This window comes from Aythya marila (genome assembly GCF_965140915.1).
Source record: "Aythya marila genome assembly, chromosome: 6".
NCBI lineage: Eukaryota > Metazoa > Chordata > Aves > Anseriformes > Anatidae > Aythya > Aythya marila.
In genome coordinates, this window is record NC_139047.1 from 19,480,051 (window position 1) to 19,497,350 (window position 17,300).

The window sequence follows — 17,300 nt, forward strand, 5'->3', positions numbered from 1 at the left end:
GTTTCAGCTATGGGTCATGTAATTAGTGCATTGAAGTTGTTTCAATTTCATAAAATGATTTTTTTTTTTTTAATTTCCATTTAATATGCATATCAGGTTTTTCTAGCTGTCTTAGTAGTCAGCAGCTAGCAAATACTTCTATTTTAAAACTTCAGCAATGCAGAATGAAGTGACAGGCAATTTAGGGTCACAAATACTTCTTTGTAGTAAGCTGCCAATACTGGCATCACTTTACTGTATTATATACTTCATTTCCTTCAATTAAAGGTAGAATTTTCTCTTATGCCTCAGCTTTGCAGTTGAAAAATGAAAATCCCAGCCATATCCAATTTTGGTCTGCTGTGACTGACAGCATACAGCTCTGAATTCACTTCCTGAATACAGCTTTGGTGGCTGAGCACTGTGCTGAGCCCAGGAGGGAGAAAGGGGAAGTTTTTTAGTGATGTATTTGTTGAAGTTGATGGGCTGAGTGCTGGGCCAGAAGCTCTAGATTTTCACTTCCAATTTGGATGTTGAGTTGCTGCCATGGGTCAATTGCCTAACCTGTTAATTCCTGCCTCTTGTTTCCTGCACTCTGTAGCTGTTGTGGTCAGGAAGTGGGCAGTCAGGTCTGGGATGGATTTGCAGAGATGAGGGTGAAGGTGAACAAAGATCAAGAACTGAAGAGATCATAAGGGATGTAGTCCAAACAGGAAGAAAAGGGCTGTGGTCAGAGGCTAATGTTCTTAAAGTTGGACAAATTGTCTATAACAGCTCCAGGATAAGGCAAAAATTCAGTCTGAAGGAAATGTCTGCATCAGGGAGTGTTTGAGTAAGGGAAGAAGCAAAACTGAAGCAAGGTAAGAAGGAAGCAAAAGGTTATAGTGGCAGGGATCAAAATCAGGAATTAAGGCCAGGGACAAGGCTTTGGTTGGTCTGCCAGCCCTCAAAGCATCACTGCTATGAACTCTGCCTGATACTATGTGGCTTAAAGGAATTTGGGGCTAGGTCATTCTCCTAGTGTCTGTTAGCTCTCTGGGCAGTGATATGCCCCCTGTGAGATGGTGACTCATGGCAGTGAGTCAAAGAGTTTTAATTAGTTTAATTTTGTAAAATGTTTGGAAGTTTTGCTGTGATTTAAAAAAAAAAAAAAAAGACACCTGAAAGTAGGAAACTGCCCTTTTATTTTCTTTTATTTTGTTTTATCCTTCTTGGAACATAGATTGGATTTACAGAACATAGATTCGATTTACAGAAGGTTGTACTTCCCATATACCTCCTACATTTCTGTGACAGAGATGGGTGTCTGCTGAATCCAATACCAATTGCAGCCATTTCCTGTTACTGTTTTTGCATGGATGTATTTCCAGCTTGCAGAACAAAAGTGTTAGGCGGAGAGCAAAGTAATAGAGTTTTGCGATTCCTGTGACATGGCTTTCAAGCATCTTCCACGTGCCATTTAAAAGTGTTTGCAACTGTTGCCCCTGACCAGGTTGTGGGTTACAAGGAGCAAGGTCTCTCATCTGTCATTTGTGCTGGCATCTACTAGTTGATCATATTTTGCACTGAAGTGCTGGCATATTACAGGGAGAGACTTCAGAGAAGTATTTTGGCTAAGAAAATGAGATGCTTCAGAAGAAGAGGAGAGAGAGAAGATATCACATTCTGCCTGCACACTGGAATGAATGTAGTTGGGTTTCTTCCTGTTTCCACAAAGCTTGTATTATCTTCTAGGAATGGAGGTCTCAGGGAAAAGATCTCCTCTTTTCAGTCTTCTTTAATAAGCCACAGGTTCTTGGAAGGAGAAGACAAATGAAACTGTGTTCACATGAAATGGAGGCTCTTCACAATTAAGGCACAGTGAAAGAAAACGCTGTATTTTCCTGTCAGTACCTTCACTTTTCATCCTAACCCCATCTTTAGTCTCATGCTGCAGTCTCTTTTCCACTCTCCACTCTTGTACAGCTGTATTCTGACTTCTGTAGATGCAAACTACCTACCTTGTCCTTCTTTTAACTGAGAACCTTATCCATCCTTTTCAACTCTTTCTAATGCACCTGTCAAAAAAAGCTATGTGTCAGGGTCCCTGGAAGAGAACCCTTCCTTTGACTTTTTTTTGTAGTTCCAGGTCATGCACAGAGGTCTGACACTTTTTCTGTGTGTACCCTAAAGCAGAGACAGTATGACTAGCTTCTCTGATGAGTATCACTTCTTGTATAGCTTACATTTTTTTTTTTTTAATTTGATACCCAAATATACTGCTTTGGGATGAGGTGCCCATAGAGAAATCTTACTTTTTAAAAAAAGTCAAATAAAACTACAAAATGTTTATTTTGCAAGCCCAAAATGCAGTGAATAATATAAGAACTTTTCACCTCAATTCAAAATGTCACAATACGCGCTTTCAAGATTTTCTTTGCTGGAGGGCTTATCATTACACTAGATTGTAAAAGTATTCCAGTTTAGGGCGCTCTTTCCCCTTCTAACTCCCTCTGCCAAGGTCCAGATTCTTTTCAGAATTTTCCTTTTAGTGATATGGAGTAGAAAACTCAGCTCACTAACATTTTCTTAATTTTGGAAAGACAAATTTTCTCAAGTCTTCTTCACTAGCACCTTTAAGGAACAGGCAACTTTCCCATTCTGGGCTCCCCCAGTACAAGAGAGACAAGGGAATGTTTAGGGCACGTGTTGACATTGTCCGTGCAAGGTGTTGGAATGGAAGCTCAGGGAACTAGCAACAGAAGGCCACAGGTAGGAATGCAGCAGCTACCTTTCTTGGATTAGCCACTTGCTGTCCCTACCTGCCAGTTGCTGATTTATATTAAGTGTGGTAAAAGCGAACAAAATGGAATTGAATCTATCAGGGATGCAGTTGGGTTAGACTTGTTCTAGTGGACATCAACACAGCTGTTTATGTTCTCACATTAAGAACAACACGTAAAATCATGTAAGCCTCAACCATAGGTGACTGAAGTTTAGTGGGAGTGTGATGATATGTAGCAGAAGTGAGCAAAACAGTTTGGGACTGCCTGGAAAAATTAGAGCTTTTCTGAGTCATACAGAAGTAACTTAAGATCCATGTTTTGAATTTCAAGAGTATGAATTCAAACATCCCTAAGCGAGAGCCTGCTCTGTCTACAGTATTCATATTTATGGAGGTAAAATGGAATAAGAATTCAAACTGAAAAACTAAAAGGTGTAAAATGAAATTTGATTATTCTTTTTCTTGAGTTCATTTATCTTGCTATATTATCTCTCCACATAGAGGAAAATGTTTAATAAATCCCACTTCTAAAAATAGCAATTATTTGCTTTTACCAGTTGTCTGAAATAAGCAACTTTTGACTATGTAGCAATATCCTCTCCTACTCAGCATTAGTACTGCAAGTGCTTAATTGGTCGGGTAGTTCCATTGAACTCACCATTCATATGTATAAATATTTTCAGAATTGATTTAAAGTTCTCTGAAATAATCCAATGGATTGTAGGCCATCTACTTAAGTACAGCATCCAGAAAATTAAAACATAAGTTCGATAGATTTGTGTTTGTTTTGGGAAGGGGAAAATGAGTAATAAAAAACAATGATCCCAAAGTGGATCATGGACTTCAGAGTTTAACATCCTTGGCTTAAAATTGTGAAGTCTTTGGATGTGAGAGCTTGCAAAATTCTAAGAGGATCTAGGGACTGTAAACTTCAGGAACTTCTTTTCTACCTAAACACTTTAGTTAAAATTAATAAAGTATAAAACTGAAATACTAGAAAATAAAAAATGTTCACTGCTTGTTCTCCTTTCATATTGCATCATCTTCTGTCATATTATAAACTCTTTGGATTGTGAATAGTTTTGAACTGCATGAGGGCATCTGATTTTTCCCTAATTTTTTTGTAAGGATTTTTAGTAACTACATAGAGGATATTGTTAAATAGCTGTTAGAGGAGACATATATTAGATAAATGGGTTGTTTTTCAGTTGTAGTAGTATAGCAAGTTGTATATTCCTGGTTTATTTTCCAATAAATCAAGATAATCCAGTGGATATCTGGATATGTATGACTCATAGTCTGTAGTCCAATACCTATGCTAATACCAAGAGATTTCTTATTGTAGGCTACCCAAGATGTGAGCAGTTATCCTGTGCAAATGGAGCATGTTTTAATGCAAGCCAGCGATGTGATGGCAAAGTTGATTGCAGAGATTCTTCTGATGAAACAAACTGCAGTAAGTACCACATGCAGAGAGATCCCAAACAAATTAACTTTAAAAGATGGTTGATAAAGTACAAGATTTGTGATTTTCTGACAGATGTCCTGTATGTTTTTCTGTGCTAAAATCTCTTTCAGCACATGGATGTACCAGTATGCAGTTTCAGTGTGCTAATGGAGAATGTATCCCACGAGCCTTTATCTGTGACCATGATGATGACTGTGGAGACAGGAGTGATGAAAATTCTTGCAGTATGAGGGGTTTTTTTTTGCCTTTTTTTTTTTTTTGTCTTCTTCTCTTTCTTTAAATTCTTTACTAAGAAGTGGTTCAAGTGCACAGCACGTAACAAAAACTAGATTGCTTGGCTATCTGGCCATAAGAAGCTAGTCACCATTCTACATAGTATTATTTTTTTTTGCAGTAGCGGTGCTGCTTCAATGAACTTTTTTCCAGACTGACTTTGCTGCATAAGCACCTTACTAAGCAGTAACTATTTGAATGTGCTGGATTCAGTGACAGCTTGCTTCTTGATGTTCTTGTCATTTTGTTCAGTTTAATATGGTCCAAAGGTAAATATTTTTTTTTGGTCCCCAAATTGGTTTGGTTCCTTTTTTTGTATTTTTATTTTCTGTTCATGTCAGGTTTTAAATTCACAGTTCTCTTTCTGGAAATTTCTTGCTTATTCCATTCTTCATGCTCAGGTATTCCAGGGTATTGCATCTCCAACCAACATCATCAATACAAAGCTGTCACTTACAGAGGTCCCCCATTGATGATGGGATCTGAGTTAATTTTATCTCGTGTATTGTTGGAAGGCCATATGTTGCCATTTAGTTTCTCTATCCTAACAAGGACCTAATGTCAGCATGACTTCTTTCCCCTAGGATATTTCTCTGTCATCTCTTTGGCAATGTCTGTCCTTTGGAGGACCCATAAATGTTTATGAATTCTTACCAGGGAATGCTTAACAACCATGGAGGGCTTATACAGTACTGGACATGAATGTTGTTTGAGTTTTTTACTCTCTTTCTCTGAGTACAAGGCATACAAGTATCTTTACCCCTGATACCTTGAGTATCATCTTGTTATGTCCACCTTCAAGAATCTTGGTAATAATGTCTAGTACATCTAGTTGCAGAATTAGTTGAGAAATTTAGCCTATCTTCTCATTTCTGTAATAAAAACCACCAGTGTTATTTTAAAATAAAATTCATACCTGAAACCATAGCAAAACAACACTGTTTACGATATACATGAGATATGGAACTAGCTCAGTTTTACAGGAGAGATTATAAATGATTATTCATCTACCAGACCAAAGTAGTATTTTGAGCATTTTGTAATTTAGAGTACATGGATTTACTGGTGTTCCTTTCCTTAGCTTATGCAACTTGCAGAGGCAATTTCTTCACTTGTCCAAGTGGCCGCTGCATTCATCAGAGCTGGATATGTGATGGAGATGATGATTGTGAAGATAATGAAGATGAAAGAGGATGTGGTATGTATTAATGCTAATTTCTAGTGATGATGTTTTTGGAAGAAGTCCTCATTAAGCTAATTCTGTGGAATATTGACCAATCAAGATGTTTTTAGATTGTTTTCATTCTGTGAAAACCATCAAATTCCATCTTTACCATCTTTTTTTTTTTTTAATTTATGCAGTACTTAGTATATTGTAGTGTATATGATAATTATTGCTGTGATATTAAGTATGCTGCAAACTAAGTTTATCATATAGCAACAGCAGCTTATTCTTGCTTGACTTTTGAAGTCAGTGTTCTTTTGTTGATTTCTGTAGGCAGAAGGTAAGTCTTAGTCTTCACTGAAAGTGATAATTCTCACTGTTGTAAGTAAAATGAGCTTTTCAAGAATTACTTTTTTTTTTTTCATGAACTTTCTAGGAATAGTTACTTTGTAATAGAAGAAGAGCTGAATTGTTTGATTCTTCCTTCTGTATGCAAACTATTCAGATTTTACCTTCAAAAAATCATTATAGGCATGTACATGTAATCAGAATTTTTTCCAGTATTCTGTTTGCAGGGTGTTCTTTTTTTTCTTTTCCTGGGAAAATTTTTAGGTTATCCATTAGAGAGACATAAAGCTTCTATTAACCGAAAAAAAATAAAACAATAAAAAAAAAAGCTTGATAATGAGAATAACTCAGTTCCTGCCAAGATCTGTCATGCAAGAAACAGAAATTTGAATGAATAAAAGCGTGTTTTTTTTTTATCTTTCATTGGCCTTTTCTATGATAAGTGTTCTCCACTTCATTTAAATAGCCTTTATATGTTTTTAGACCACAAAACCGTGTTTCCATTTCTGGGGTACCAGTTACTCTAAAACTAAATTCTTTTACTTTTTCTAAACACCACCAAAATGAAAAGAATTAATATGTCTGCACAAGTATTGTTTGCATTGTAGTTTGAAGGTACAAGAAAGAGCACGACAAGGAAGTATAGATGATACCTCTTTTATAGTCTTTCCCAGCTGTGTGCAGGAATCAGAAACTGAATAATGAATAATTGAGATGCTTTGGGAAGGTTTTAGGGAAGAAACTTCAAGCATTATTTGAAACATATTCCTCAATTAGGCCTGTTTCTCTTCTCCACAGAAAGTGGTCATCATGAATGCTACCCAGGAGAGTGGGCCTGCCCTGGGTCAGGGCATTGCATTCCAATTGGGAAAGTGTGTGATGGAGCTGCAGACTGCCCTGGAGGAGAAGATGAAACTAACATCACTGCAGGCAGACATTGTAGTATGTATTAGAATCAAAAGCATATGTAGAACAGCAGAAATGTCTGTATTGGTATCTTTTTACATTTACCTTTTATCTGCTAAACAAAGCAGAAATTTTGGAACCTTGCTATTTTATTGGTACTGTTTTGTTTGAATGGTCTGAAAAAGGCATACATGTTGTGAACAAACCACTCCTTTCATAAATCTGTGCATGAAGTTTCACAGATGAGGATTTTAATTCCCTCTATATATCCTAAAATGTACTCTGGAAGGCTTGGAAAGGTGTGCTGTATGCCTTTTTATTTAAGTATTTGTGTTTTTCTGTAAGCAAAAAGGAATGCTGAGTACTGTTTGGAACACAGGACTGAATCACTGTATTGTATGCCGTGGCTAAGTCCCTTAGATTAGAGTTTTCAAAAATGTCTTTTCACCTGGGATATCTGGTTCATCAGTTGGTGGTGTACTGTATGTTCTCTGTTGGAAGCAACGAACATGCATAATTCCTATTGACTTCACTCTTAGGAACATTGGTTCACTCTGAGAATCAGGACCAGGATATTTTACATTTTCAATTTTTAGGAAAAGGAAAATTTCTATTAATGAAACTGTGCCATTTGGGATAGGAAGACAGGAAAAAATAACAGGAATTTAAAACTTATCATAAGAGCACCTCGTGCTTTGCTAAATGATGTAGTTGTGACATCAGCTGTGGGCTGCAAAATTAATTGTTTAACAAAAAGCGTTAAGAGAATGAAGAAGGAAAGGAAGTAGGAGGAAGTCAGCAAGTGCTCTACAGTTTTAATTTGGTCACCTGTCATGGAACTGTTCATTAGTTATTAGTACAAAGAAAAGGAAGAGGGATAAAGGTAAAAAGAACAAAGACAGGAGAAAAAGATGTGTTTTTCCATGGACACAGTCCATCCAGTATATTCCAATGTATTGGAGTAGTAGGCATATTCTTAATATAATGAAATAGGTTATTTTTTCAGCATAAAACAGTAAATTATGAGGTTATGTGCCAATAGATGGAGCTCAAGGAGGCGTTGTTCATGAGTAGGTTTTGTGGAACCAGAGAAAGGTCTGGTGTGTTACAGATGGCTTCCTCTGTGCATCTGTTCACATGACATTCTTACTAGTGGTGTCTCTTAGAATATTAGTTCTTCTCCTTTAACTCTATTCTCAAACTCTATTATAAACATTAGCCTACCTTTCATTTCCTTGCCTGCATGTGTGTGACCATTTGGGATTTTTGTGGAACTTCAGACATCATTTCATGTGCATGTTTGTTCTAAGAAACTGTTCCTGAAATTGTAGATTCATCATTGAAAAGGCTATAGCGTTTTGACTGTCAAGTGAGGGATAGCTGTTTTGCCAGTAATAGCTATACTTGTGTTTCTGAACTATTTCATTTCCTTTTTAGACATATCACACTGTGCTGCTCTGAGTTGCCAGTATCGCTGTCATTCCTCTCCTTCGGGAGGGATGTGTTACTGCCCTGCAGGATATACCATAAGTAGCAATGACAGTCGTACTTGTATTGGTAAGTGAAATACAGTGATTGAGATATCTGGTACCTTCTCACAGCTCATGGGGAAAGTGGATGCTGGGAAGCTGAGTTCCAAGTGGATGGTTGTACTGGCAAATAGAGAGTCTCTAAAGTCAGCAAAAGAATAACTATCTAAATAGTACAACAGTTACATGGTGACACAGAAAAAAAACAAGCAGATATCATAAAGAAGAATTCAATAAGACTATTAAAGACATAGTGAGAGCATGATCATGTTTAAGATGATTTATTCTTGGATGGTGCTTTCGTTATCAAATTGTGTTAGAGGTCTTTTAGTGATTAGATGAGTGGAATATGTTTCTGCTTCAGAGGTGTGTTGTGCTGTATGGCTGGAGAATCAGGTAATGATGTTGAACTGTTCAGGACTTTTTGAAAGTGGATGGATGTGAAGACAGTAGAACATTTGTAGTTCAGAATGAAAATAGGGCTCTGTATTTGCACTATGGAGTAGCTGTATCTTCTATGACATATCAGTATAGACGTTATTTACATGAAAATGAATTTTTGCAAGACTGTAAAGGTAAGTGAGGTATTTTTCTGCTTGATTTCTATTCTTTATCTGCCATACATTAGGAGCACAAACTGTTGGTGGTATAAATGATTTATCTCAGTAATTGGATATATAGTAACTTCAGAATTATGATATTTAGCACTGCCTGATGACAAATATTTACCCAGATTCTTTTATCAGCTTTCAACCCAAGCTGTGGTGCTTGTGCTATTAAAAGTATTCCAGGTGCTCCATCTTTCATGAGATTTCTATATTGTCAAGAATATTGGGTAGCCTGGGGCTGTATGAGCTGCAGTGGCAGCATGGTTGCTCTTAATAGAAAGGAGGAGTCAATGCACTGACTCCAGGCACAAAATTGTTCTTCCAGTCTTATGTGGGAAATACAGGAAGGACACATTTGCAAACCTGGTGCAGTTTAAGTGAGTCTTTTGTTATTCTCCTTGACTACCTTGTAAACCTAGCTGTTTGATTCTGTCTTGGAAATTCAGATCAATGTGTTTCGGTTTGCAGAGATGAACTAAATACGTTTGTATTACTGGTTTACAGGCAGAAGAATTAAGCCATAGTATTAGCAAAGTGTATCTTCTCTTCGTTTGCTTCTGTCTCACTGTATACTTATGATTTTTAACATGCATGGAAGCTGGAAAGCTACTGACAACGTTTTTTCAGTACCAAAATGTACTATCTAGGAAATACTTCATTTTTACTTGTGTCAGCACATATTTAAAAACAGAAATTTCAGCGTGAATAATATTTGAGATTTCATTTTCTCCATTTTTGGCTTAACAAAAGAATTGTCAATTTCCAGCAATGTAGCATACTGGTAACACTGAGTTTTCAAGTGAAGGAGGTCAGGCTTTTAATGTTACAAAATCATGTGTTAAGTAGTGTTAAAAATCTCCTGGGCTTTAAATAATGACAGATATCATGAGACATCAGACAATGCTCAGACCTGATTTTTTTAATTCTTTTTTTTTTTCAAGACATAATTATAAAAAATCATGTTTTTATAAGAAGGTTAGGCAGATACTTCATAGTTTTCAAAGTAAAAGGTTTTGCAGCAACCCTGGAAATTACTTTTAGAGCATGTCTGTGAGAACTTTCTGAGTTGTCCTTGTTGCAAACTCTACTTATATAGTATTTTGCATGCCAAAGTGAACTTCTTTCCTTGTACTTTTTGCTGTCTGGTTGTGGTGTGCAGCCAGCTTTTAATTGGAAACCAGACACCTGTGTTAGCATGGTACCAAGTCTGAGCTAGTAAATGCTGCCTTTTAGCAGGGCTTGTGTGCTGATTTCACGCCAGTGGCCAAGTAAACTCCACAATACCGTTCTTTCATTCCACCTCCTCAAACGAAGAAGGAGAGAAAATATGATTAAATTGAAAAAAAAAAAAAAAAAAAAAAAAGGTGGTGGTGGTGAAAAAAAGATAATTTAATCAAAGGGAAAAGAGAAAAAAAAATAAGCAAAGGCTGAACAGAAGCAAGGAGAGAGAAAACAATTATTCTCTGCTTCCCATCAGCAAGCAATGCTTGGCCACATCTTGGGAATCAGGGCCTCAGTAAGCATAGTGGTTGTTTTGGAGGACAGACATTTTCATAACAAGAGCCCTTCCTTCTCCTACTTTTTTTTTTTTTTTTTTCCAGTTTTATGGCTGAGCGTGCCATCATAGGTATGGATTATCCCTTTGGTTGGCTCTGGTCGGCTGCCCTGGCTGTGTCCTCTCCCTGCCTCTTGCCCACCCCAGCCTGCTGGCCTTGGGGGGCTTGGAGCAAGTCTTGGTGCTGTGCCAGCGCTGCTGAGCAGTGGACATAACGTTGGGGTGATGTTGGTGCTGTTCTAGCGACAAGTGCAGAGCACAGCACTACGTGGGCTGCTGTGGGGAAAGTTAACTCCATCCGAGTCAGACCCAGTACAGCTTGTTAGCTTGACTCAATACCATGCTCAGGTTAAGATATGGCTCACCTTCAGAGAAATCCAGCCAGGTGTGCATGTGTGTATATGAAATGTACTTGCATCTAGTGCAGCAAGAATGCTGCATAGATAACTTACATGTTGTGGAAAGTAGACAAAAACATCCCTTCCCTTCCAATCATTTTTCCTCTTCACCTAGCAGTTTTTTTTTTTTTTTTTTTTTTTTTAATTGGGTAGGTCACTGGGCAGCAAAAAACAGTTGTTCTCTTATCTAGAAGTAGAAAATTGAAGCATTTGTGAAAAAAAAAAAAAAAAGAAGACATACAAAACTTCTTTTCCCATGTCATCATTTTGCAAACATATAAAACAAGCAGAGAGGACAAACTTGAAGCTTCCCAAATGCAATGCCATTCCTTTTATACAAGTCCTTGTTTATAAATATACCTTGTTCACTTAACAGATTTTGATGACTGCAAAATGTGGGGTGTCTGTGACCAACTGTGTGAAGATCGTGTGGGACATCATCAGTGCCACTGTGTGGAAGGTTATTTCCTAGAGCATCATCGACACTGTAGGGCCAACACCTCAGGTTAGTGCAAGAAGTGCAAGAGTCTTTTGCTGTTGTTGGACTAATAAATAGAATTTAAAATGAGGCAGCTCACAAAACTATAACATACATCTTGAGGTTTTAAGGTCAGGACAGCATTCAGAACATCAGGAGAGGTCAACAAGAGACTGGCATGTATGTGCTGGCACCTGTACGCTGGTGGAGCTGGCCGCCTGAGCAGAGCTGCTTCTCCCCAGAACCATGGCTTCGGGGCCCCAGCCCTTATTCAGAATTCATGACCTCCCCAGATTTGGGAGATCCTTGCCAGAGCCATACTTAATAGATGAGTTCTTGTTCCTGTGGGAGGTGGTTTCCTGACCCAGGTTTCCTGACCCACTTGCTGTGTAACTCGGTGGGAGTGAAAAATCAGGAAAAATCCTCCTTTTTTAGGAGGACTGTACCATGCAGGAAAATGTTTTTGCTGAATTGTGAGTTCAAACGCAACAATGCTTGCCTCACACAGAGTGTGGTTCCCCATCAACAGCAGGCAGCTCCTCCTGGTTGTTCACCTCCTGCTCTGTTCTGAAAGCAGACCCTGGGAAGCTCTTTTTCTGTGGAGATGTGAGAGCCTACCAGGCTTTTGTGTGAGACAGGTGTTCCTGCCTGCAGGAATGGGAGTCCCTGGTTGGCATGGCTGATTAGTGGTCTTGCTTTTCTGAAAAGCATGAATTTCCCAGTTCCCTCCCCCTTCTTTCTTTGCAACTGCTGCAGAGCAGCCATCATTCTGCAATTTTCTAAATATGTCCTCAAAAAAGACAGAATTTTCGGAGCTAATGAAATTTGACTGTATTAAGATGTGCATATGCCAGCACAAGGAAAGATTATTCTGTTTTGAGGAAAGTTCTGTATCCTTCACAAGAAGCTTTCCATTCAAACTAGTGTGACTCTTAGGCCACTGAGTTGTTCTTGTGTTGATTTTCTATCATTATTGTGGAGTTCATACATGCTCTAAATTGGTTTCCTTGGATTCATTTTTACTGGGGAGGGTTCTCAGTGTAAGGTAAGATTTGGACTTAAATATATTCTTCACAGACATACATTAAACCTTTCAACAGACACCTACTTTGGAAATGAGCTTCCCTTCAAAGACTTACTGGAATCTCTCTTCTGCTGTAAGATACAGCAGAGATCTTCTGAGGAGATGAGGGAATAAAGAAGGTGGAAAGAGCAGTACAGAAAAAGCCTAAGGAACATGGTCTGCCTGCTAGTAAAGAATATCTGAATCCCGCTGGGCAGAAAAATCTTGAGAAAAAATATACTTTGATTAAAGGAGATAGGAGAGTTGAATCTTTAGGAGTTAAGATGCACAGAAGTTTTGTAAAAGTTTTTTTCTGGCAGAGCTTTAAACACGTATTGCTGCCTGGTTTGCATCAAGACTAGAAACTGAAGGCAAATCAAAGCAAATTTGTAGTCACATAGAACCATCTATCCAGGATGTATATATTCATGTATTATAGTGTCCCTTTGCAAACAGCTCAGTTGCAGCGTAGTCATTTATTTGTCACCCTTGCTTTCAGCTGGTGTTGCGTCAATTATTTTTTCCAATGGCCGGGATTTACTGATTGGAGATCTTCATGGAAGAAGTTTTCGTACTTTGGTGCAGTCACAGAATCGTGGTGTTGCAGTTGGAGTGGACTTTCACTTTTATTTGCACAGGATCTTTTGGACTGATACAGTGCAAGATAAGGTGGGTAGAAATTTCGAGAATAATAAATTTTTGTGTATGTGGAAGTAGAGAACAGCCAGAAGCTGAATGTGTTGATAGGCTTTCATTTTTGAGAGCACAAGCTGGCCGTATTTTTGTTTTCTAACAAAAAAGGTCCTTGAAATGTTTTATGTTAATGACTGCATTTTTCAAGCTATACTATTACATGTGACATATTTAACAAAGAATCCTATTATGTGGGAATGTCTTGAGCAACTTTTAATTTTATTTGTGATGGAGTCCAAAAAACTAATTAAGAGAAATAGTAGACATTCTTTCAAAACTGAATAATTTTTTCTTGGCAATTTTTTGGAACATGATCATTTAAAATGTAAAAACTGTGTGCCTTCCAAGATGATAAAAATCAAATTTCTTCATATACTTCAAATAGCACTGTAATTGAGCTTAGATAACAAATATTGACAGTATTTTGTGTAATAAGCCAATATTTTGTTACATTTTTTTTAAGAGGAAATATTTTAGCTTCAAGGTAGGGTATAACAGAGTAATTAAAAAAAAAAAAAAACACACATACAAAAAAACCACACCAAAAAAAACCACAAAACAGTCTGGAGACCCTTGTGAAAGTTAGACATCACCCTTCTTCTTTCTTCTCCGTGCATAACTTAATGAAACAAAAAAAGTCCCAAATCAAATGGTGAAACTCCAGAATCTTCATCCCCGTGTTGGCTGCCATGCAGAGTAAAGAAGAATCCATGGCCTGCCTCCTGCTGACACCATGTATGCATCAGTTCGGTGTTGCTGTCATTACGAACCTACTTAGAGCTGAAAAGTAGCATTTTCACTACAGTGCCAATGTTACTTCTGTTGGAAAGCACACTGCATGGCTTTCAAGTAGGACAGGAAATGAGCACACAAATTTTTACTTGTTATCAGTTCTGGCATTTTTATTTTCACTGCTGGGAGTTCCTGTTACTGTGATTGCATTGATAGTAGCTGTGTTAAGTCAGGGTCAAATCTGAACTTTTATGAGACAGGAGATTTATCTTATGTCTGTAAAAGGTGCAAATACAAGGTAATATGTGTTTTTCCACTGCACACCCCATATGGCCAGGACTGCCTTTTTATCTGCCCCAATATTGTTCAATCTTAAGTAATTAATTAGGATTAATTAATCTAATTAAATCATAACTAGAGCACCCTGAAGCAAACAATGACATTAAGAATATTCTTGTATGATATGCATTTCTATTCTTAAATTATACTTAAATTCTAAGTATTGTTAGGGATTTATTTTATTTGTCTTTGTTTTTTCTTTTCAAAGATAAAGATGAACTAAAACAGCAACTTGCGGGTTATGTACATTGTCACCTTTATCTCATGTGGTGTACTGCCTTCTCACTTAATGCCCACAAGTTCTTGCATTAGCTAGGTTTCCAAAGAACACAATAGACAGTTAATGGTTTGCTCACTTATCGTTATTTGGACCTGAAGAATGTTTCAAATTATACAACCATTTCAGCTGTTATTTTTTCTTGCATATATTTACTTGTGGTAATCTGTATTTTCATATAGATACATTTCAAACTTCATGCTGTTGTTCTGAGAAAGGGATAACGATTCCTAGTTTTTCATATTACCCAGTGTTAGAATCACATGACTTCTGTATAATAACAAATTATTGCATTTATATTGCTTGCTTCATGTAGCTCTGAGCTTGCTTGTAAGATATTACTTCTACTTGAAGCATGATGCTGTTAAAATTAGTTTTAAATAAAAGAGAAACATAAGCAATGCTGAGCCTTCTTTTTGTCTGGATAGAACTTTCCTTTACTTTCTTCACTTTGCAAAGTAAATTTTCCTTGTGATTTCCCTCTAATGACTGGTGCAGTAAGAGCTCCCCCATTGTTTCTGGCCACTCATGAGAGCTTTGCTAAAGCCTGTTAATTTATTTCATTTAATGCAAATACCCTTTCTTGCCAGATTCCAGGAAAGCAATATGCGCTTTCCTCATCTGTTTTTTTAATCCAGAAACTTACCATATGTGCTAAAGAACAAGGCTATTTTAGCTTCTTACTTTATTTTTCTGAAATGCTAGTTAAAGACAAGTTTCCTGTATTTCTTGCATTGTTTTCAAAATCTTTGCCAAAAAAAAAAATAAAAATAAGCTGTGCAATAGCTTAGTAAGTAATTTTATTGTATCTAGTGGCCTATTGTGAATCTGTGCAGAGTGTGATGACAGATGACTTGTGATTAGCAAAATGTCTTGAGTATTGATAATATTTGTATTGCTTTCAGGTTTTTTCTATTAATATTGATGGATCTGATTTCCAAGAAGTTTTAAATGTTTCAGTTGACACACCTGAAAATCTAGCAGTGGATTGGGTTAACAATAAACTGTATGTGGTTGAGACCAGTGTGAACAGAATAGATATGGTTAACTTGGATGGAACAAACCGTGTTACTCTTATTGCTGAAAATTTGGGAAATCCTAGAGGAATAGCACTTGATCCAACTGTTGGGTAAGTGAAAAGTGTCAGGTCATGGTAAAATATACCAGAAATTCCTTTATTCACATGCACTAGGAGGAGAGCTAACAGACAGCTCAAGGTAGTTGTTTTAGAATCTTATCTAAAATCATTTAAACCTTCACATTCTATCCTAAACTGTTCTACATTACTGTGGGAGAGCTGTACACGGCTTTTAATTCCCTTTGTGTGGTGTCTGTTTTATTGCTTCGGCTCTACGTGCACAAGCACATATCTGAAATGTATCTGTATATATACAGATATGTTTTCAGACATAAGTATCTGTCTGAAAACAGCTAGACTGTGAAGTTGCTTCCAAGACTAGAAGTTATCCTTGAAGATTTGCGTTACCATCCCCAGATTTCCTAGTATCTGAAATAAAATGGTGGGGTGAAGCTGGGGAAGCTAGTGTCTCGCAGCCCAGTATGCTTCAGAAATGCATGTGAGCCATGGAAACTTAGATCTTCAGAGAACAGCAGGAGGAGCTTTGTGCAGTTTACAGTGATGGATGCTGCTTTCATGATGCATGGATTTGTCACCTGCTTATTCTGGCAGCACACTTAAGCTTGTATTTTACAAAGAACACTCAGTATTTCTGAGGTCTTTTGGGTGAAAGCATGTTTCTTTCTGGATTCATTCTATAAAAGAAGATGCAGATCACTTCTTGGGCAGGATGCATGAAGTGTGTTTTCACTGTATGCTGAGAATTAAGCTCTGGTCTTAAAGACTGCTGGTTTTAAATGATGATATAGTTTCCAAATGCCATGTAAAATGTTGCTTTTTGGGGGTGCAATCTCACTGAAACATGAGACTTCTTTTTTTCTTTCTTTATAGTTATTTATTTTTCTCAGACTGGGATAGTCTGTCCGGTGATCCGAAAGTGGAAAGGGCCTTCATGGATGGCACAAACCGCCAGGATTTGATAAAAACAAAGCTAGGCTGGCCTGCTGGAATAACTCTGGATATTGTATCAAAAAGGCTTTACTGGGTTGACAGCCGGTTTGATTACATTGAGACTGTAACTTATGATGGGCTTCAAAGGTAGGAGGAATATCATTCCTTGGAGGTTATAGATGTACTGATGATTTTGTGTCAAGGTCAAAGATAAATTTGTTTAACAAAACGGGATTCATAAAGGACGAAAATTCCAACATAATGAATGTGATGTACATTGATAATCTATGGTGTCATACTACTTCTGGAAAATCCCAGTTCCTTCATCATCCTTTGTCTTGTTTCTACATTGAATACTTGCTTACACTTTTTTATAATGTACTCTTACAGTTCACCACTATAGTACACATTCTGATAGTGTCTGCATTTTATTATTTTTGAATACTATGCATTGTCTCAGACCATCCTATCTTTGCATCTTTTTCACAAATGAATTTATTTAAACTGTTGATCTCCAAAGCATGACTTTGTATAATGGGTATTAAGTGCATTGCGTTTTGATCTTTTTACACTTGATATATCTTGTTATATCAATGTTGTCAGAAATTACATCCTCACTCAACTTATTGTGATGCTGTGGAAAATATATCAGCATACAAGAAAGGAGCCTTTGAGTTTTTGTGGGACTGTGCCTTA

General features: G+C 37.2%; 1 protein-coding gene across 1 annotated transcript in view; it reads left to right on the forward strand.

Moving 5' to 3' along the window:
- LRP2 (LDL receptor related protein 2) overlaps window positions 1–17,300 on the forward strand; it is a gene marked incomplete at its 5' end in the record, with an annotated part of 115,999 nt that overhangs the window by 25,424 nt on the left and 73,275 nt on the right. The window contains 9 exon segments of the mRNA XM_082762990.1: window positions 4,089–4,199; window positions 4,322–4,435; window positions 5,566–5,682; window positions 6,796–6,939; window positions 8,341–8,460; window positions 11,370–11,498; window positions 13,034–13,203; window positions 15,481–15,704; window positions 16,545–16,751. Of these exon segments, the coding sequence (XP_082619116.1) occupies window positions 4,089–4,199; window positions 4,322–4,435; window positions 5,566–5,682; window positions 6,796–6,939; window positions 8,341–8,460; window positions 11,370–11,498; window positions 13,034–13,203; window positions 15,481–15,704; window positions 16,545–16,751 (1,336 nt within the window).